Below are 23,518 nucleotides of genomic sequence, written 5' to 3' on the forward strand. Positions count from 1 at the left end.
TTGGCAAATGAGAAATGGCCACTAACAGGGATGTAAACAAATGTGTGCACAACATTTTAGAGAAATAAGCTTTTTATGCATATGGAACATTTCTGCGATCTTTTATTTCACCTTGTGAAGCATTCAGTATATAAAAGTTGTATTAAAAGTATGAATTGTATCACCCTGCTGAAGGATCGTAGTTGTACAAGACAAACATGGGTACAGGTAAGCATTTTCAGAATTGACATTTTTACAAGTATCGACTGATGGGGTTTCAATGTTACTAGCAAATCGTGCGGACAGTTGTCAATACTCAACTCCACCTCCATATAAGAGAACTGAGTTGAGTGTTCCTCAGCAAGCATGAATGAGGTCACATGTCTACCTGTCAGCGGTCCCACTCTTGACAATCTACGATAGGCCTACGCATTTGCTGAATTCGGCAGAGTTTAAGTCTACTTCGCTTTCATTACCGCTAGATGGGGTAATTTGATAAGCAACAAAAGCAGAGCACTTTCGCCACGAACCTAAAGGCAACCATCTTCTAAAAGGCACAATTAAGACCTCCTAGCCCCTTGGGGTCGCTATTACCTATGTGCAGTCATGGGTGCTTGCCGAGGGAGGGAGAAGGAATGAATGGATGCACTTGATTTTATTTTCCTGTATATGTGTGTTCGCACTGGCCGGCGTATGCAGTCATACCCGCGTGGAGGGCGGTAGTTGTCCTCCAAAAACCAATAATCCACAATTATAAAAAAATAGTGCAATATTATCTCTAGTTTGATGTCTATTACTATGAAGTAAATGTTGAGTATGCACTTGGTAGACATGTGTGCGCCATGAGATGAGCGGCGTAGAAAGTGCGTCTTTGCACCTTTGGGAGGTGTCAGTTGAAAGGGGGTGTAAATCGTGCACACCCAGCCACAACAACAATAAGGAGGAGCCACTGGGAAGAGCTGGAAGGTCGTGGTTAGCACTCCCCACCACATTTTTACAACAGCACCACACACCCGGCCGGAGAGTGAGGAAACTCCCCAGCGGATTATTTAACTACAGAGGTTTCCTTCAGACCGGTGTTTGGTCAAATAGCTTATGTTTGTTCGCTAAATGAAGACTGAGACAAAAGCCCGAAGACCCACACAGGTTTCCCGCATCCCCCCAGACTCCTGCGTGGCCCTCCAGACGAGCGCAGCTTGCCACAAAGCGGCGGTACCTCCGGTTTAGTGAACATAATCCTGTTGCTGATATTGTGGGTTCAACATTTGTTGGTTTAAACGCCTCATATGACTTCTGGTTATTATTTTCAGTGCAGATAGTTATTGAAAGACTGCCAGTTGTCTGTTTTGAAGTCCTACGGTCGTTTATATTGCAGTTTGTTTCCGTAGCCTAAAGAGGCACGAGAGATCACAAAGGTGGCTAATGTTAGCGACTAGCTCGCGACACAAACGAGTCCCGTCTCCGTACGAAACTTCGAGAGGTCGTTCGGTGTGTTTACACGAGACTATTCGCATTAAGCAGCAGAACACACATTTTGTAACGGGGAACCAAATACTATTTGCCTAGTTAGTTGGCTTTCTTGCTGGACAGGCCAGCCTCCTTGTATCGAATAACAAATGGGCTAGTGTTAGCTAACGCTGACTGAGCTGCTTTAATATTGTCACACAAGTAAGGAAATTAAAAACGTTAATTTCATTTAGTAGTTTCTTTTAGATTATCAGTATGGTGGTATTTTAATGAGAATTTACTTTAAGCTAACAATCAAGGAAGATGGCTGAAGTTATTATATGTGAATGTCTCAATCACATTTTAGTTTGATTTGAGTCGCTGAGAGCCAACGAAAAGGACTGGAGTTGGGATATCAATTGACGATCGGAATTAATTCTGTCCCTGGTGTTAACCGGATTTTTGGCCTCTTTGGATCGACGTGGGAGCAGCGGGATTTCGACGTCCACTCTTATCTGTCACTGTCGATATTTTTCCCTCTCCCTCCACCCCCACAACCGATCCCCGTTTCTCTCTCCGATGCGGATTGTTGAGTAGCACCGGCAACCAAATCAATACGGCAGCCGGACATGCTGAAGTGTATCCCTTTGTGGCGCTGTAACCGCCACGTCGAGTCGGTGGACAAGCGACATTGCAATTTGCAAAATGTCCCCGACGAGATATTCCGCTACAGCCGCAGTCTGGAAGAGCTTCTCCTCGACGCCAACCAACTCAGAGATTTACCCAAGGTAAGCAACCAGTGGTTATAATTAAGCACACATTGTGGCCTATATTGGCCGTCCAAATCATTATCATGCACGGTCAAATCAAGGCATGCAACCATGAGAAACTCCCAAGGGACAGGTGGCTGATGTTTTGATTGTCTGCCTGTCACGCATCTGTAAACATGTCAACTTCATCAGTATTTAATCAATTGAGCATAGTAACTAACTAATGCAGGAAGGACATTGTTTATTTGGAAAGTGGTTTAAATGTCATTCGTTCATATTCCTAACACTGTCTTAGGTGAATGTTGTAGCTACTTTAATATTCTGGGGGGGTTACAACGGTGTACACAGAAAGGTATGATGTTACCTGTATGTCCTATTCTTGCATTGGATAACCATTGGCAATGGGAATCAAAGCAACTGGGATAGGAGGCTTCCTGTTCTCTGCTCAGATTAACATTGATGACAGCAGAGAGTAGGAATCAGAGGAGAAACGGGGCCTGCCTTTGGATGCTTGCTGTTGGAGTCACAGGCAGAGGAGGCTCATGCTGCAGTGGAGTGGGCGTGCTGCATGATATCAAATGTGTAGACGGACTCAGCAGATGAAAGGAGCTGGCTGGCACCTCACTATGTTGCCTGCAATAACTGCATGGTCCAGTGGGATTGGAAACGGTCAGTGCTATCCGGAATCCTTGGGATGTCCTTACCCTAAACCCTTACCATAGCCCTAACCATTTTACATTTCAACTTGTCCTAAGGAAACCGGTTAGCATGGACCGATTGGTAACACAGAGGGAGGAGGCGTTTGTGGAATGAGTCTCCCTCCTCCACCCACCCACACTCCTCCTACATGAGAAATCACCAAGGCTTTGCTTGCATGTCCCTTGTTTATTTTAGGGGAGCTGGATGGTTATCTGGCCATGCAACATACTCATTTACACCAGAGCACTGGGGCGGAACAAATTGCCTGACTCTCGTCTCAATTTGCAGCTGTGTTCATTGTCCTGCTCCAGTATAAGGGAATGGCTGTGGAAGATAATGGCCCTCTAGACTTAATACTAATTATAATGCATTTAAGTTGTGAAGCACGTTTATCAGACCCAAGTCACACCAAAAAATAAATACAATCCAGAACACAGACAACAATCAAAGCTATATACAGGTGTCGCCAGATCCAGGGGACATGAGAACAGAATTAGCAGAGGTCTTTGAAAGCTTTTCTGAAAAGCACGGTCTTGAGCTGGAGGACAGACTCTGCAGCCCTAATAGTGTCTGGAACACAGGAGGTTGGTGGCACCTTAATTGGGGGGGACAGGCACGTGGTAATGGCTGGAGCGGAATAGGTGGAAAGGTATCAACATCAAACACATGGGATGCCATTCCATTTACTCAGTTCCAGCCATTATTATGAGCCCCCCTCAGCAGCCTCCACTGGTCTGGAAGTGCGTTCTGGAGCCCTGCAACTGAAAGCCCTGTCACCCATAGTTTTTAGTGTGCTGCCGGGCTGGTGAAGTGAGACCTGGACGAGCGACGAGTGAGTGAGATGTGCTGCTGCCATGGGGATAACAACTTCCCCCTCTCATTGAAACTACAGAAATTCAAGGCCAACCGTGGTACTGCAGGCATTGTTTGCAGAAAATAGGATCCCCCATTATAGTGAATGGGGAAATGTCAATATTCTTCTAATACACCAGATGCATGTCCTTGAACCAATGTATTTTAAAATCGCACACAGAAGAAGTTCTAAGGATAATTTAGTCGCTAATGGCAGCATGCAGAAGCCCGGTCGGCCTTCAACTTGAGTTACTTATTGAGAGGGGGTATCACTGAGAGCTTGCAACGTCACTTCCTGGACTAGCTCAAACTGCTCATGTTATGTCTCCATGAGACGCCATCTTAATCGACTTCATTTGGCTTCAATGCACTATTGAGTCTTCACAGGAACGAATGGTATCTTGTGATGGACGGCTTTGTCCATTCTTTTTAGTCATTGGCTTCTGCTCAGAAGTTCTGAGTCAGGCTCTGACATGGCTAATGTTGCACAGTGGTGGTGAGGAGAGTAGCAAGTTGCACAGGCACCAGTAGTGTCTGTCCACAATCCCAGGTCATAAGGAGCTACAGTAAGACAACAGAAGTATGCAAAATCCCTAGCAAGAGTTTGAACAACAGTGTAAATAGTCACTTGTAGGCCTAAGTTGTAGGCCATTCTGTTGAGCCCACTTGAGTCATGCTCTGAGTCCCAGGCCATTCTGTTTTAGCAATGATTTTACTGGATTGTGCTTACAATCTGGTTTGTCACCCTAGACCTCGCGGTCTTAGTGTCACTCACGCTTTGTCTTTTAGTTTGTACCCAGACGTAACGTTGATGAGAGAGCGTGTGTGTGGTTGTTTGTGCCGACTTTGCCAAGGGACGACTGTTACTAAACATGCGGTTATGTTCACTGGAGGAGGGACTAAGACGGACAAGGAGGGAGTGGTTTGGGGGAGCAGCTCAGTATAGCTCTAAGACTCACAAAAGCACACAGACATCTAGTTGTTTTAATATTTAATCTGGCTGCTAGTTAGGCTGGCTAGATGCAGACTGGGGTTTCCTGACACAGATCGAAGCTGCTGGGGTAGGCTGTACCCAAGGGTGCATTGCCTGGCCTGCTTGACTCAGCCCAGCCACCATGAGCCTGGTGGTGCAGGGGGCCGTGAGGCTGGCAGAAGGCATACAATCAGGACCGCTAACGCACACCGATAGACCCCTGGTCACAGCGCCGGCTTAAGCCGAGAGACAAATATGGTGTGACAGAGCAGCTCTAGCGCATGTCTGTGGCCGTGTTGCGTACAGACACAAAGCATATGGTCCCCTTGCCTGCAGTCCTAGGAGGGCTTCGGAGAGAGGGGGCCATCAAAGGTCCATTCAGGGTCATGAATGTGGAGAAAACCCAGCTATAAAAGAACGTTCAAACATAAAATGATCCCCTGTTCTCATTTGGCCTCTCCGTGTCCTGCGACGACAGCTATTTATGGGTTTTCTAGCTCTCTACAGCACCAATTTTTTTTGTTAACAAATGGACAGTAGGACTGGCCCTTCTGGGGCGTATTTTGCCCCTGTTGCCTGGCGTGCTTGTTTGTTATTCAGATGTCTCAAAAATAATAATCAGGGCATATCATCTGTTACTTCTTTTAGGCTTAATCAGGAAACGTCCCCTCTGTGGTTTATTCCCTTCCAAAAAGGTCTGTATTAATTGGTCCATTTCCTGGTGAACAAGCAAACCATTAGGCAACAGCAGTTCTAATGGTTTCCATGTTATGGTTTCTAATTGTAAAAGTCCCGAACACACACGATATAGTGTTTTGCAATGTTAATGGTGTTGGGTTTAATGGTAACTACATATAGAGATGTTTTCTAATCGTTTTATTGAAAAACTAGCCCAATTCTCCATCTCAGTTTTGGGCTTGTAGGAATAGTCTTCATATGAGAATTGCACCATATGAATAGCCCTCAGAGTTGTCATTTGTTTGACTATTCAATGTGAGTTGGGCTGAAGCGTTAGGTTGCTAAAAGAGGGCAAACGGAATTGCGTTCATTGAGGACAGGCTTAACTTGTGAGAATGACAGCATAATGTATTTTTATCATGAGTAAAAGTAATTTGTTTTCTACCCAAAGTTGCAAAGATGATAACGTGTTTCATTTAATAAACAGCAACATTTTATAAAAGGTTGTGGAAGTTGCAAAAACAGCAGTACTCCAAGCCTCCACTCCATATTACAGACATAGAGAACTGATACTGTATGCTGGTTGTATATTGTGTACTGCGGTGGGATTTTTTTACCTTTTATTGGATTCCTCAAGCGTTACTCAATGGTCGGAATACGTTTTGTTCAAATGGTCGGATGTAGGGGGCTGTATTTACTTAATATTATGTTAAGCCTATAAATTAAAGGGCCAATTTGGATGCAGTCAATTAGCTTAATAAAATTTCAGCCAAATAATGTTATAGGAATGCTAATCTTATGTTTCTAACTACAGAAACTATTTCGGAACAATCTGAGATGGTGGGTGTCATGGCTTGCTGACATTGGGCTCCCGAGTGGCGCTGCGGTCTAAGACACTGCTTCTCAGTGCTAGAGGCGTCACTACAGACCCTGGTTCGATTCCAGGCTGTATCACAACCGGCCGTGATTGGGAGTTCCGTAGGGCGGTGCACAATATGCCCATCGTCGTTAGGGTTTGGCCGGGGTAGGCAGTCGTTGTAAATAAGAATTTGTTCTTAACTGACTTGCCTAGTTAAATAAAGGTTCAATGAAAATGACTTGGAACGACTCGGTCTTCTCCATCTAATGCGCCACCGTGTGTGCCAGGTGTCATTGAAAATAATAATCTCGCACCACCTTCACAAAGTTTCACTGTGGAGAGCAGTGAGCTGCAGGCTGGCCTAAGGCCATCACCACTACACGGACCCAATATCTGTACCGAAGTCTGCTTGAGCAATGCTCAATGACACCTGGCACACACAACCCATGAGGCATTCATTTTCACCATTCAGTCAAGAAGGTAAATTTAATGTATGCGACGAAGGCAAATTAGTACTATAATGGGGGTTGGGCTGGGGGGGATGTAGAGGGATAGATTTGCTTCATTGGGTTTGGGGAGGGGGGGATTTAAGTGTGAACAGATGGAGAGTCAGATGCTCTGACAGGGTCTTAGGTTCACTGCGGGTTACTTGAGCTCCACCTGGCGACCCTGGCTTATGTGTGCTGTATTGCCTATATCTGGTTAGCCTTGCATGGTAAAAAAAAAGTACATACAAATGTTTTATTGTCCCATACATCGGATAGGTGCAGTGAAATGTGTTGGTTTACATGGTCAGCAATAGTAGCACGGCACACCTGGAGCAAATGAGGTTAAGGGCTTTGGTCAAGGGTACGTTGACAGATTTTTTACTGTGTCGGCTTGGCTATTCACCTTTTCTGTGCTGTGGGACTCATTTTGTCGAATGGCTCCGGTCCAGGTTGTTTTTCCTTATAAGTTTGTTTCCTTTAGAAATATTACTGAGCCGTTGTATTGCACTGGAAGAACGAAATTGAGCAACCCTATCATCTCAAACAGAACCGGCTTACCTGTAAGGCTGGCCAAAAAAAGAAGCTCTGTACTACTACACAGAACAGAACCCAAAAGGACCCTTGGAGAGAGCACGCGGTCAGGAATTTCCCCTCACGCCCAGTATGTTCTGAGCTCTTAACATCAAGCTTTGTTTTCTCATAACGCAATGCCTAATCCTCGCTATTCCTTAATGCGTCTTTTGTGTTGCTGCTAAGTAGGGTTCCTCGGTGGTTTTCACAAATACCACTGCCTCGTAATGCCAGTGACGACGACACGGAGGAGTGCTGAAACGGACCCATTTCCATCTCCATCAAGTGTGTCTCTGAGAAGCAGAGGGCTACGTCTCTCCTAGATCTGTAACTGACTAGAGATGGATCGCTCATGGATCAAGGTCCTTGTTGGGAAAAGCTTTATCTGCGGTTCCCTCTTGCTCCAGCGACGCATTTCGCGAATGCGCCGGCCCAGGCACTTGTCAGGAAATGGATGTGGGTGCTCCCCAGCCCGCTCTGGAGGATCAAGCTGAGGAGGCCGGTGGAAGTATCTTTTAACAGTCTTGAAGTCTTGTGACAGGTTACATAGTAGCCCATTCAGCCTCTCCTGACACCCTCTACCTAGCCACTCATATCCAATATCACTGCCTTTTGTCCCAGCCCTCTATGTTCTGTCCTGCCCTTGGCTTGGCATTTACACTCAAAACACACCAGTCAGAAACAGACATTTGCACAAATCGAAGGTTGGCCGCAGAACAGGGCAGGCCTTCAGTAAAGCACACGAGGACATAGTATTTTTGTGTTTTTTTTTAATGAAGAAAGGCAAGGTCACTGTCAAAAGCATCTCCCAATAAACTTGTCAGTAACTTGGCCCAGTGGCCCCCGTCAGAATTTACAGCTACACTTGCAGCTGCACTTTCCCAGTTCCCTGCGTTTCTGGTTTGAAACAAAGATGCATTTGTCAGAATGCAATCGGCGCTGCAGGCTTGCTAGTGCTACATTGCGTCTAGAATATATCTGCTTGGTCTTCCATTGGTCTCCCTTTGTCCTGTACGTAATGACTGGTTCAAATGCTTGGTGGGTGTGGTGGATGGTGTGTGTGGTGTGTGTGGTGGATGATGTCTGCAGAACAGGTTTGAAGGTCTCTCCCTGTATTATTACTGTTTTTGGATCAGTTACCCTCGGTATCCTGCTAGTAAACAAACACGTGAAAACCAACTGCAGGTAGAGATCTGAGGAGCTGGTTAGTTAATGAGGTGGCTGCAGTTTAAGGTAAATCTGCGTTATCAACACAAGTGTCACTCACATCTAGGCCTGGCACAATTACTGTGTAACCATGTAACTGATGCTTATGGATGAACACTCATGGGCATGAAAATCGAAGAACCACCATAACCGTTTAAAACAATATTTGTATTTATTTTTAAACGAACCGTTGACTGAAGATGGAATGGCCGGGCATTCGTGCGGTTGAGTCTGTTTCTGCGATTTAACATGGGTTCCTAACAACGTGATGGAACTTTGTTGCCCCTTTCCGAAACAAGGAAGGTGTTGTAGCAAACGATGAATACAATGGGATTGGAACCTCTAACCCTGGCAGTTTGACTGGTAAACTCATGGTTAAACTCGCATTGGCTGCCTGGTATTGTGATGCAGTAATTTCCATGGTAATGTAGAATGTTCACATTATGTTAACTGATGTGGGTCATGCAATGGAATAATTTTTTTTGTAATGTCAGTTGAGTTGAATCAACAAATCACAGCACATATTGATGGGTACACTTCCTCCTTTTACTTCATGTTTTGCTCGCATGGGTACAGTCGCAATGGCTGCCAGTCCGCTCATTATGCCATAATTTACTTGAATTGGGATGGCCGTTCTAATTCTATACTGAACAAAAATAAGAAATACAACAATTTTCATTGATTTTACTGAGTTACAGTTCATATCAGGATTTTGGAAATAATTCATTCGCCCCTAATCTATGGATTTCACATGACTGGGCAGGGGTGCTGCCATGTGTGGGCATGGGAAGGCATAGGCCCGCCCACTTGGGAGCCAGGCCCAGGCAATCAAAAGGGATTTATAACAGACAGAAATAGTCATCCCCCCCACCCTCCCCCTCAGAGGATCCTGCAGGTGAAGAAGCCGGATGTGGACGTCCTGTACTGGCGTGGTTACACGTGGTCTTCTGTAGGGGACCATACCTACTCTCATTCTCAGTGCGGTTTCATGTCTCTAGGATAAATCTAAACTGTGGGTTGTTTTGAGGACATTTGCAGGTGTGTGTGGAAATGCTGAGCTAAGAATCATGTTTCGACACATTTATCCTGGTTCAGGGGATTAGTGCAGAACAGTAACCAGTTGGCCTACATTTATTAGGGAGGGAGCTAAGTAGCCAACTTTAGCAAGGTGATACATCATGGTGTATGTAGGCTGTTGCCTGACCTTAAGCTGTCCATCAACTAGACCAAATCTAAAGATTTGAAGACCAAAGTATTTTATTTGAACTGTGTAGAGCAGGTATTCCCAAACTGGGGTACGCACAATACCGTCAGGGGTATGCCAAATAAAAATGTGAATTCACATTTTCAAACAGTCCATTTATATTTTCCAACGGTGCTATACATTTGGGTGAGGTTTTTTCTCTCACCTGAGTAGCCTCATTTAACTGCCAAAAATAGAATTAAACTATCTAGTGTTCAGCAAAATAACAACAGTATGTCAAATACAGGTAGCCTTGTCAAATAATTAACATCCAATCACATTAACCGTTACACTCTCGCGGGAATTCCACTAATGGTCCGTATGAAGCCAAACGTAGCTGCTGTGCGTTTCATTTGCTTGAAAATAGATAAATGTTTTTAAAAAGTAAGGCCCGCGTCCATGGAGACACATACCAGCTCTACTAGTAAGTAATACTGCTACTATCAGCTCTACTGGTAGTACTGCTTCCACGAGCACATCCAATGCTAGCATCAGTAATTCTACATTTGTTGTTAGCCCAGCTAGCATGGACGCTGACAGTTGTGAATCTGATGCAGCCGAAGAGCTACTGCCCCCTTACCCAGGAAAGCACCGAACAACAGACAGGGACGTTGGACCATCGAAGAGGTGCAAATATGAGAACAACATTGATTTGGGGTTCACTTATATTGGGGGTAGTGCCTTTCCTCAGCCACAGTGTGTATGTGCAGAATCTCAAAACTCAATGAAACCTTCACTCTTGCGCAGACATTCAGAAACAAAACATGCCAATTTGAAAAATTGCCGCGGGAGTTTTTTGAGAGAATTAAGACTACTTTCGGGTAGTAAGACATGTATAAAAGCAACAGATACCATTAAGAAGGGGCGAGAAGCGTCTTATATGGTGAGCCCCATACTATTGTGGAGGACTGAATTCTTCCAGCTGCCAAGGATATGGCTGGGACAATGCTGGGGGAAAAGGCCAAAATAAACATAGACAATGCCGTCATCAAACAACACTATTTCACGACGCATCAGTGACATGGCAGGGGATGTTTTGAAACAATTACTGATTCGCATACAAGCCAGTAAATTCTATGCGTTACAGCTGGATGAGTCAACAGACGTGGCGGGCCTGGCACAGCTCCTGCTATATATCCGTTACGTTTATGGGGGGTCAATTAAGGAAGACATCCTCTTCTGCAAACCAGGACAACAGGAGAGGATATTTTTAAAGTACTGGACAGCATTGTGACGTCAAATGGGCTTTGATGGTCAAGATGGGTTGGTATCTGTACTGATGGCTCAAAAGCCATGACAGGGAGACATAGTGGAGTGGTAACGCGCGTGCAAGCAGTTGCTCCCGACGCCACTTGGGTACACTGCAGCATTCACCGAGAGGCTCTTGCTGCCAAGGGAATCCCTGACGGCTTGAAAGACGTTTTGGGCGCTACAGTGAAAATTGTTACATTTGTTATAGAACTACCCCTGAACTCTTGTGTATTTTCTGCACTATGCAATGATATGGGCAGTGACCATGTAACGCTTTTACAACATACTGGTGTGCTGGTTATCAAGGGGCAAAGTATTGAATTTTTTTTAAATTGAGAGACGAGCTTAGTTTTCTTTACTGACCATAATTTTAATTTGTCTGACCACTTGCATGATGAGTTTCTCACACAACTGGCCTATCTGGGTGATGTTTTTTCTCGCCTGAATGATCTGAATGTAGGATTAAGAAGTTGGAGCTCTTCTCTGTCTGCATTAACAAGGATGACAACACAGATCTTTCCATCATTGTATGATTTTTTTTTTTGTGTGCTAATGAACTCAAGCTTACATTAGACAATGTCAAATGTGATATTGCGACGCACCTGAGTGAGCTGGGTGCACAATTACACGGGTACTTTCCTGAAACGGACGACATAAACAACTGTATTAGTTATCCCTTTCATGCCCTGCCTCCAGTCCACTTACCGATATCTGAACAAGAGATCCTCATTGAAATTGCAACAAGCAGTTCTGAAAATTGAATTTAATCAGAAGCCACCGCCAGATTTCTGGATAGGGCTGCGCTCAGAGTATCCTGCCTTGGCAAATCGAGCTGTTAAGACACTGATGCCCTTTGCAACCACGTCCCTATGTAAGAGTGGATTCTCGGGCCCTCACTAGCATGAAAATTAAATACAGGCACAGACTGTGGGAAATGATTTGAGACTCTCTAATACAACCCAACATTGCAGAGTTATGTGCATCCTGTCAAGCACACCCTTCTCATTAATCTGTGGGGAGTTATTCACAATTTTCGATGAACTAATAATGTTTTATATGTAAGCTGGCTAAAATAAAGAGCAAAATAATTGATGATTATATTATTTGTGCTAAGGGCTTCACCCGGCCGTGAAGACGGCCCTCAGTTCCCCCCCTTCTGTCTGCCCTCCCGTACACAAGCACAGGCCAACCAGGCTAATACGCCCGAGCGAGAGTTTCCTCTGGGACCTCTTTAATTCCGTTCACTCTTTTTGAGCACAAATGGACAGATGATATTGGAGTGTTTATTTTTCTCTCTCCAGTCTCTTGTGTATGTTTGTTCAGCCTTGGGTCATAATTGTAGTCCAAAGGAAAGGGCAATTTGGGACCGCGTTGCTAATACTGAATGCCCTGTAACCGCTTCCATTTTTGTATTTATAGATGAATCATTTGTTTTAAGCGGTCTCTCTTTCACAAGTCAGCATTGTGTTTTTGTTTGGAGATGTGAGATCCAAATAACACATTCACCCCCTGTCCCACTCTTTAACCTAATGCAGGGATTTTTCTTTCATTGTAATCCTTGGTCGGGCTGGCAATTTTTTAGTTTTTTCGTCTAAGTCACCAAATATAATTAAGTTAAGTTTTACCCACAATTTTTTAAAGTGAACTTAATCCATCCACCTGTGGATGGTGTGGCATATCAAGAAGCTGATTTAAACTGCATGGACATTACACAGGTGCACCTTCTGCTGGGGAAAATAAAAGGTAACTAAAATGTGAACTTTTGTCATAACACAATGCCACAGATGTCTCCAATTTTGTGGGAGCATGCAATTGGCATGCTGACTGCAGGAACGTCCACCAGAGCTGTTACTAGACGTTTTGAATGTTAATTTCTCTACCATAAGCCACCTCCAATGTATTTTTAGAGAATTTGGCAGTATGTCCAACCGTCCTCACAACCGCAGACCATGTGTAACTACGCCAGCCCAGGACCTCCACATCTGGCTTCTTCACCTGCGGGATCGTCTGAGACAAGCCACCCGGACAGCTGATGAAACTAAGGAGCATTTCTGTCTTTAAAGCCCTTTTTATGGGGGGGAAACTCAATCTGATTGGCTGGGCCTGGCCACCCATGGCTGCACCCCTACCCAGTCATGTGAAATCCATAGATTACGGCCTAATGTATTTATTTAAATTGACTGATTTGCTTATGAACTGTAACTCCGTAAAATTGTTAATTGTTGCGTTTTAATTTTTTTGTTGTTCGGTATAGATATAAAGTATGATGGGTACACTTCCTGCTTTGCTCCTATGGGTACAGTAGCAATGTAGACTACCCTATAATTAGAAAAGATGGTTGACATATATTAAAATAATAATAATAATTGTCTTTATGTTGGAGCAAAAGAACACGGCATAATCCTTGGCAAAATGTGTAGAATTGCAGGAAACTAGCTTTAAAACGGCAACATATTTTTTTCTCAGCTCCATATCAGAATATGTAGAATCGTAAGAAATTAGCTTAAATGCAAACATTTCTCTGGGGGCCTCTAAAAATGTTGCTAAAAATGTAGCCAACCCCGCTCATTGCCACGCCCCCTGGCACACCTAAGCCCCTTTTTATCCAGAAAATAACCTGTAAGGAGGTGTAAAACGTCCTGTTAATATTTCAGGAGGAACCTGCCCTCAATGAGACCACTCGTGACCTAGCCTTCTCCTTGAAAGCCCCATATTTAATGGCCCACAGGAGCTCCCCTCAAAAATACAAACTCGCCACCACTTTTAAATGTATTTTTTCCCACAAATTATGCACTAAAAAAGTGTAGCCTAATGTCTGGCCAGGTATAGGAAGTTGTTTGCAGCCAGAATCTAGGACATACACACTGTACGGACCCTGTTTCCATAAAGTGCTGTACTGCTTTGTATACTGTCTTCCTCTATTCTAGCCATCTCTCTGGGAGGGTAGGGGCCTCCCCTGCGACTCTGCTGGCTGAACTAGGCCAGGACTGGTGATAAATCACACCTGCCACCGGCCTCTCTCTGAAAAACCACATTAGTTCCCCCTGCTCTACCTTCATGTCACGCCACTGTTCTCTTTTTTGCTTGTTCTCTCTCTGCAAGGAAGCTGTGGCGCAGTGGTTCAGTAGCATGGGAAACTACACCAAAGGACACTTCCTCTAGTCTGCGTCTCTGATGCAATTTTGTTTTATGGATCTGTCTCGTCATAGTGCTCAGTCCCACTTTTGAGAAGACCGTGTTAGGTGAGAGGTAACCAGAAGTGATGAGCTAATGGAGAACGTTGTTTCGAGGTCTCTGTTAATGCAGAAGCACTATTCATCAGGTTCCTTTGACGGAGCTGATGACCAGCTGGTCTCACATCCTGCTCCCCCTTCAGTCCCCCCATCGGAGATGGATTAACAGGAGCCCCCCCCCCCAGAGGAGGAAGTGATCCTGGGTGCCTCAGAAGTGAGCAGGGTAGGTAGGTGCACTCAGCCCCACTGATCCCCAGTCCTTAGGGAGAGAAGAGCGCTTCATCTCTGACCACAGAGCAGCCAGGCAGGCTAAGCGAGGGTGTCCGGTGGAAAACCATAGAATTATATTTCTAGGTGGAAAAACAGCCAGCCAGGGAGACTGTCGTGGAGCTAAGAGCCTTGCAAGCCCTAGGGAGATACTGCTGCTGGATCAGCAGCCATTCTGTGTGACACACGCACGCAAGACCACAGAGAAGGTCATGCCTTGCTTTCTGGTAAACACAGATGACGCCTGATGGTGATGGTCATTGCTCCTATCAGGGTAGTGTCAACCATAAACAGGCTCTTTTGTGTTCCTGAGGTGAGTCTCTCAGCTCTCCCGCTTGCACTCTGCACGCAGTCACCAGCGTCCAAGGTAAACAATGAGCGGAGGCAGCAGAATAATTGAAGCTGCAGTGGTGGGAGGTGGCTCGAGAGTGTCTGTGTGCAAGGCTGGTGCGCTGTGATAGGACTGATGTGCCACTCGTAATGTCACACCATTCTCTCACGCTCTCTTTCTCTGTGTGTTGGTTTTGGTATTTAAAGTCGGTCTGGAGCCTCACCGGTCAAGTGCGCTGACCTGCCGATCTTAGATGGCTGAGAGTCATGTCCTGACAGGATGCTTTCTGACAAAATGCCTCCACATCTGCCTGCCTGCCTGCCTTAGGCTTGCAACGTTATAGATTCAATACCAGTCACCAACATGGTTTTGCTCCATGAATAGACAAACCAAGACATTTATCATACAGTAGACGTGCGTTATTTGTTGTAAAAACACGAACACTGAAAATATTTTCGTTATCCCAACCTAAGAGGTGGTGGAACTCTCTTTGGTATAACCCATCTGATCCTATTTAAAGCCTCAAAAGCAATTCACCCGCTGCTCGTGAGCCTCTGAGGTGGAGGTGTTCAAATACTGCCCTGACATTTCTTTGGCTGTTTTGGGACCTTTGATCTCCACCGGAGCTCTGGTACTGCTGCTGCATTGCCACGTGATAGTTCCTTAGAGGGCCCTCCATCAGACTACTGATCACCCCCCACCCTCCAGGGACCATATTGACCAGGATGGCACCACTAGTACTGACCACAAACAAATGCAAATGCTGGCCTTAAAGACTGCCTGCTTCATACAGTCATCCAGAGTCTGTCTCGCAGAAACCCAACACCACCTCTCCTCTTGTTAGGTGGTGTTCTGTGGCAGTGGATTCTCTGGGTTCCATTTGACTGTACTACCATCATTAGTGTTCTGTATCTGCACTCTCCTACTTAGTATTTTCAAAGCCTTATAGAACTGATGCATCCTCTCCATATACAGTGATCTCAGTGTGCTGTAAGCCCTTTCTCTCTCGGTCAGTCTATGGACTGTTCTCATCACCAGTTTATTAGCCTGAGTAGTTATCCTCCAGTGGCCAACAGTAGAACAATGTGTCTCTACATCTACAGTGCAGTGAGCCCAGCTGATACTAAACTCTTTTGCCCAGACTGTCAGTCCCATTGTCTTGAGTCCACACAAAGCACTGGTTTGTTTCCCCGGGGGGGGACTTTGTCTGTTGGTGTGGAGGTTCTGGGCCCGGGCCGCTGATATGTTGACGTCCGTGTTTTTCTTCTCGATTCCTTTTTGTTGGGAGTGCCTCGGCGAGCAGGAAGTGTGAATGAATAATCGAGTGAGCAGTGGAATGCGTTGTTTTTGTTTTGGGGGAGGCGCTAGCTGCTGTGAGTACATCATCGCTCATTTAGGCTGTAGACACACTGGGCCTTGTTGTGAGCAGAGGGACACACAGGCTCAGAACCCAGCATAGTATGACACACTGACTCATGATAGCTCAGTTTCATCCTGTCTGTTTTTCTTAATCTTTTCTTGGTATCACTCATTCGCGTTTACCTAACAGTGCCTCTTACATTAGCCTATGTGCACACACTCACTCACACACTCACTCACTCACTCACTGACTCGTAGGGCTTCTGATAAGTCTGGGGGCCCCTGGTGGAGATAAAACGAATGTTTTACGGTGGTGGTGACAGCAGTGTTTAGTATGTAGAGGACTATGTTTACACTACTCAAGTGCTCTTTATGCTACATGCTGTGCCTCCCAGTTATCTCAGATCATCTTTTTAAATATTTTCTTTTGCAGTTCAGATTGTCAGATAGGCACTTGCATAATCCCAGTCTCTCTTCTGTAGAGGCTGTTGTCTGAATTTAAAGGGACGTAGGCCTAGATTAAATAGCGGGCCCCACGAACATTAAAGCATTGTGACGGTAATGGGGTATTTTTGAGTGACAACTAGAATGCACAATGGCAAACTGTGAGCTGGTAACAACACGTGTGTATGTGTCATATAGCTTACATGCCGCCATGAATAACAAGTGTCAACTAATGAGATGGGCACACTAGAGCGCACCCATACTTCTTGTGTGTTTGGCTACAGGCTTGACAAAGGGAGCCATTGAGCCCCACCAGCGTCTCTTCCCCCGCCCCCAAGCACATCTTTTCATCCTTCAACATAGCAAGAACGCTCCAATTGTCTGCTCAATTTTGCACCAAAAGTGTGTTGCTCGGCGCAGTTAACCCTTTGCGTACGGTCTGTGTCCCACCATGACACGGTATCTCCCTTGGGTACCTAGGAAGTTGTTCGGAGAGGGTAGCCAAAGTTATTTTCTAAGGGTTGACCCCAAAGGGGCTATGGCATTGTTTTTAGTTTTTTTGTGTAATGCTGCAGTTATTTGTATGCTTAAAATGTTATCTAGCATAATACACAAAGCAACACTGTTTAGAAAGGGAAAGGGGGATACCTGGTCAGTTGTACAACTGAATGTATTCAACTGAAATGTGTCTGACGCATTTAGCCCAACTCCTCTGATTCAGAGAGGTGTGGGGGGGCTGCCTTAATCAACATCCATGTCTTCGGCGCCCTGGGAACAGTGGGTTAACTGCCTTGCTCAGGGGCAGACAGATTTTTACCTTGTCAGCTTGGGGATTCGATGCAGCAACCTTTGGGTTACTGGCCCAACGCTCTAACCACTAGGCTGAGGTAAGGCTTGGAATTGCCAGGGACCTCTCGATACCATGTGCCGATACAATATGTATTGCGACTCGATGTTCCAAACATATTGCTCACCATATACAGTTGAAGTCTGAAGTTTACACTTAGGTTGGAGTCATTAACTTGTTTTTCAACCACTCCACAAATTTCTTGTTAACAAACTAGTTTTGGCAAGTCGGTTAGGACGTCTACTTTGTGCATGACACAAGTCATTTTTCCAACAATTGTTTACAGACACATTATTTCACTGTATCACAATTCCAGTGGGTCAGAAGTTTACATACAGTAAGTTGACTGTGCCTTTAAACAACTTGGAAAATTCCAGTCAATGACATGGCTTTAGAAGCTTCTGATAGGCTAATTCAGTCAACTGGCGGTGTACCTGTGGATGTATTTCAAGGCCTACCTTCAAACTCAGTGCCTCTTTGCTTGACGACATGGGGAAATCAGCCAGGACCTCAGAAAAAAAATTGTAGACAAAGTCTGGTTCATCCTTGGGAGCAATTTCCAAATGCCTGAAGGTACCACGTTCATCTGTACAAACAATAGTATGCAAGTATAAACACCATGGGACCACGCAGCTGTCATACCGCTCAGGAAGGAGACGCGTTCTGTCTCCTAGAGATGAACGTACTTTAGTGCGAAAAGTGCAAATCAATCCCAGAACAACAGCAAAGGACCTTGTGAAGATGCTGGAGGATACAGGTACAAATGTATCTATATCCACAGTAAAACGAGTCCTATATCGACATAACCTTAAAGGCCGCTCAGCAAGGAAGAAGCCACTGCTCCAAAACCGCCATAAAAAAGCCAGACTACTGCACATGGGGACAAAGATTGTACTTTTTGGAGAAACGTCCTCTGGTCTGATGAAATATGGCCATCGTTATGTTTGGAGGAAAAAGGAGGCTTGCAAGCCGAAGAACACCATCCCAACCGTGAAGCACGGGGGTGGCAGCATCATGTTGTGGGGTTGCTTTGCTGCAGGACGGACTGGTGCCCTTCACAAAATAGATGGCACCATGAAGAACAAATTAAGTGGATATATTGAAGCAACCTCTCTATCAGTCAGGAAGTTAAAGCTTAGTTGCAAATAGGTCTTCCAAATGGACAATGACCACAAGCATACTTCCAAAGTTGTGGCAAATGGCTTAAGGACAACAAAGTCAAGGTATTGGAGTGGCCATCACAAAGCCCTGACCTCAATCCTATAGAAAATGTGTGGGCAGAACTGAAAAAGCGTGTGCGAGCAAGGAGGCCTACAAACCTGACTCAGTTACACCAGCTCTGTCAGGAGGAATGAGCCAAAATTCACCCAACTTATTGTGGGAAGCTTGTGGAAGGCTAACCGAAATGTTTGACCCAAGTTAAACAATTTAAAGGCAATGGTACCAAATACTAATTGAGTGTATGTAAACTTCTGTCCCACTGGGAGTGTGATGAACAAAATAAAAGCTGAAATGCATCATTCTCTACAATTTTGACATTTCACATTCTTAAAATAAAGTGGTGATCCTAAACTGACCTAAGACATGGACTGTTTACTAGGATTAAATGTCAGGAATTGTGACACTGGGTTTAAATGTATTTGGCTAAGGTGTATGTAAACTTCCGACTTCAATTGTGTCTGCTGCAGAGGGACAAGGGCGCCATGAGAACCAGTTTTGATCAAGATGGGCTTGGGCGGTATACCATATTTGGAAATGGCCACGGGATGGTTTTTCAATATACCGTTAACCAGTTATTTAGTACGTTTTTTTTGGAAATGTGAATATTAGTCACAACTTTAAGTAAATACCTGCGGTGAACTTCTGCAATACATTAAGAGGCAAAGATTGCATTCTTAACCTCTTGGGGCTAGGTGGGACGCTAGCGTGCCACCCGTGGTGCACTCCATCAACAGCAGGTGCATTTCAAGAGCGGCAAATTTGAATCCAAATAAATGTCAAAATTCAAATTTTTCAAAAATACAACTATTTTACACCATTTGAAAGATAAACATCTCCTTAATCTAACCACGTTTTACGATTTCAAAAAGGTTTTACGGCGAAAGCATAAATTTAGAGTATGTTAGGACAGTACATTTACAAGAGTTGTGTGTAATGTTTTGTCAAGTCAAAGACAGGGTCACCAAAACCATAAAACCAGCTAAAATGATGCACTAACCTTTTACAATCTCCATCAGATGACACTCCTAGGACATTGTTAGACAATGCATGCATTTTTAGTTCTATCAAGTTCATATTTATATCCAAAAACAGCGTTTTACTATGGCATTGATGTTGAGGAAATCGTTTCCCTCCAATAACCGGCAGTCAAGTCAGCGTAACAAATTAAATAATTAAAATTAGAAAACATTGGTAAAATATTATATTGTCATTTAAAGAATTATAGATTTACATCTCTTGAACGCAATCAACTTGCCAGATTTAAAAATAACCTTACTGGGAAATCACACTTTGCAATAATCTGAGCACTGCGCCCAGAAAAATACGCGTTGCGATACAGACTAGACGTCATGTTGGGGAGATCTAAAATCGAAAATACTATGTAAATAATCCATTACCTTTGATTCTCTTCATCAGATGTCACTTCCAGGTATCACAGGTCCATAACGAATGTAGTTTTGTTCAAAAAAGCTCATCATTTATGTCCAAAAATCTCCGTCTCGTTAGCACATGATGTAAGCCAGCCGGACTTCTCGTCATGAACGAGGGGAAAAAATATATTTCCGTTCGTTCAAACATGTCAAACGTTGTATAGCATAAATCATTAGGGCCTTTTTAACCAGAACATGAATAATATTCAAGGTGGACGAATGCATACTCTTTTATAACGTATTGGAACGAGGGTACCCAACATGAACTCGCGCGCCAGGTGTCTAATGGGACATCATCGTTCCATGGCTCTTGTTCGGTCAGATCTCCCTCCAGAAGACTCAAAACACTTTGTAAAGGCTGGTGACATCTAGTGGAAGCAATAGGAAGTGCCAAAATATTCCTCAGCCCCTGTGTTTTTCAATGGGATAGGTTTAAAGTCAATACAACACATCAGGTATCCACTTCCTGTCAGAAAATGTCTCAGGGTTTTGCCTGCCAAATGAGTTCTGTTATACTCACAGACACCATTCAAACAGTTTTGGAAACTTTAGTGTTTTCTATCCATATATAATAAGTATATGCATATTCTAGTTACTGGGTAGGATTAGTAACCAGATTAAATCGGGTACATTTTTTTTATCCAGACGTGCAAATGCTGCCCCCTAGACCCAACAGGTTAATGTAAAATGATGTGACAGGTGAAATTATGAAACTTTGTTTACAAGCACACAGTTGTGCAGCCAGGTGATCTAGTTACAGTATGGAATTCACAATTAAATGTTTGCCAGCTAGATAGCTTATTACTATTAAGTTAACTGTGTAAAATGTGCTAAATGCACTGCAGTTGTGCATTTGGTTTGATAATTTAGTAGCTAGTTGACTAAGTGGTTAGCACCTTCCAAAATAATATTTTGATTGGTAACAGCAGAGAATCCCCTCCTGAATCAAGATCCTTGCTGCCTAATTTGTTTTGTGTTTCCAGCAAATTGTGAGTAGCATTTTTGAGTTACTTGTACAACTTTATGAGCTGGGATGTCTGTCCTGCAAATACTTTAGGTCAGAGACTATAAAATGTTCCCGACGTGCTCGTTAGCATTCTCCTATGGGACTTTAGATGTACCTGTTAGCATTGCTAACCTACGGATTGCAGTAGCACCCCTCGTGTTCAGTGCAGCGATTACTGAATATCCCGGTATGGCACAAGGTCGATATGACAATCTGGTTACCGCCCAGTATAGCGACGTGGCGAAACGATATGCTATATCGTCAAGAATAATATCCCGACATGTAACTGTATTGACCCCCCCCCCATCACTAGTGTATACATTTTCTCTCAATCAAGCTCTTCGATTGTGTTTTCTAAAAAAATATAAAAAAATTAAAAAATGAGTGTTTGCCAAAGTTAACTATTGTTTTTCTCCCTCTTCTCTGTTTGGGAGGTAGCTTATGCCAGACTTGTGAGTGACCAATTTGAATGCATTGTATCTTTCTGAATGTGTGTACTGTGAATAATTAACTCACCGTGGGCGTCTGAGTGCCCTAGCACGTGATGCAGGCGAGGGGAAAGGAAGGCATGACTGGAGCCTCAGCCATCCCCCATCCACACTGATCCCAGCTAGTCGAAATTCCTTGCTGAAGGGGCCACACACAGACACGCTACATGCGCACACAAACTTAGTAGTTAAACCGCTACTAAGACCCACACACACAGGTTTACATAGATGCAATCACACATGGACAAACACAGAAAAGCTACATTCGCACACACATGCTCCGAAAATGTTCATCCGAGGCACATTGTACTTCAACTAATCAAAGTTGACTTTCATGTCGGCAGTATTAAACGTGCTCTAATTCTCTTATTTATTTAAGCCGTCCTCTATACCCCAGCGGGTTTCACACAACCTGAGCCTGGGTAAGGAGCTGGAAGAATGTAGGAGACATTTAGACAGAGCAGTTCAAAGAGCTGCATGGTTTAAAAAGCCCTGTTTGGTAATGAGATGGGTTTTACAGAGAGCCCTGGTCTTATTCAAGTAATCCTGCCCAACATGGAAGACTGCTCAGCCTACACATTATGCTTTTGAAATGATGCAGTAAGGCTGTCAATACTCCAGATATACACGCATGGTGTTTCAATAATGTTGAAGTTTTACCTGAAATGCATTTTTGCAGATTTTGCTAGTTTATTGTAACGAGGATAGTTTCTCATTTCAGAAAAGCACTCGCATATTTGAGATCTTGTTGCAGGTGTGTGGGAATAATGCGACTATCTGTTTTTTAGATTAAATGTGAGTTCACCACCTAATCTGTGTTTAGAAACCGGTGTATTGTTTGTCCAGAGTGCTTCTCTCTCACTCCAATCTTCCTTGTGAACTCCAGCTTTCAGCCACTGCCCTGGTCCCACCCTGTCACTCCTGGACAGGACAGCTGCTGGAAGCCCCTGACATGGAGCTCTGGCAGCCACTGCAGTAAAGTGCATTAGTTAACCTACCCTACTGAGGCAAGCACTGACTGTGCTTGACCCCCAGCTAGCACCTTACCTCTCCTCTTCTCGCTGTCACCACCTCCCGGCAACACTCACCCTTGCGATGCTGGGCTGACAAAGAAAATGGATGATAATGATGATAAAGTATGTGCACCCCTGCGGTGTTTTCAGGCACATAGACTTTGATGCTCTCTTGTTCCTCATTCTTCTCTCCACTTCCCTCTACAGGTTGAAGTTTCCCCTAGGTACAGATCTAGGATCAGCTTCCCATTCCCCCAGTCTTTAACCATTTGGGGGGAGGGAATGCAAAATTTAACCAAGATCAGTTCCTTGGGGCAACTTCCCCCTACTTCCCATTTCTCTGAGGCAGTGCCAGTTTTGCATGCTATTTTGTCATTAGTGTCACATCAGTTTGCAAACAATGTTATTTTTTTTTTTTTATATATATATCCTTGAGTATGTATATCCTCGTTACAATAAACACTGTAAAGTCCATGGAGAATAAGAGCAGCTGCCCACTGCACTGAGGCTAGGAAACACTGTCACCACTGATAAATCCACCATAATCGAGCATTTCAATAAGCATTTCTCTACGGCTGGCCATGCTTTCCTCCTGGCTACCCCGGCCAACAGCTCCGCACCCCCCGCAGCTACTTGCCCAAGCCTCCCCAGCTTCTCCTTCACCCAAATCCAGATAGCAGATGTTCTGAAAGAGCTGCAAAACCTGGACCTGTACAAATCAGCTGGGCTAGACAATATGGACCCTCTCTTTCTAAAATGAATGCAACCTCTGTTAAACCGCTTTCGTATCGTCCGAGATTCCGAAAGATTGGAAAGCTGCTGCGGTCATCCCCCTCTTCAAAGGGGGAGACACTCGACCAAACTC

At 44.4% G+C, this 23,518-nt stretch overlaps 1 protein-coding gene across 1 annotated transcript in view; it reads left to right on the plus strand.

The window, feature by feature from the left end:
- Positions 1-909: 909 nt before the first annotated feature.
- Positions 910-23,518, plus strand: part of LOC106590179 (protein scribble homolog) — a 103,889-nt gene continuing 81,280 nt past the window's right edge. Inside the window, 1 exon segment of the mRNA XM_045710627.1 lies at positions 910-2,213. Coding sequence (XP_045566583.1) covers positions 2,055-2,213 — 159 coding nt within the window. The 5' untranslated portion in view covers positions 910-2,054.

This window comes from Salmo salar, chromosome ssa29 (assembly GCF_905237065.1).
Source record: "Salmo salar chromosome ssa29, Ssal_v3.1, whole genome shotgun sequence".
Lineage (NCBI taxonomy): Eukaryota > Metazoa > Chordata > Actinopteri > Salmoniformes > Salmonidae > Salmo > Salmo salar.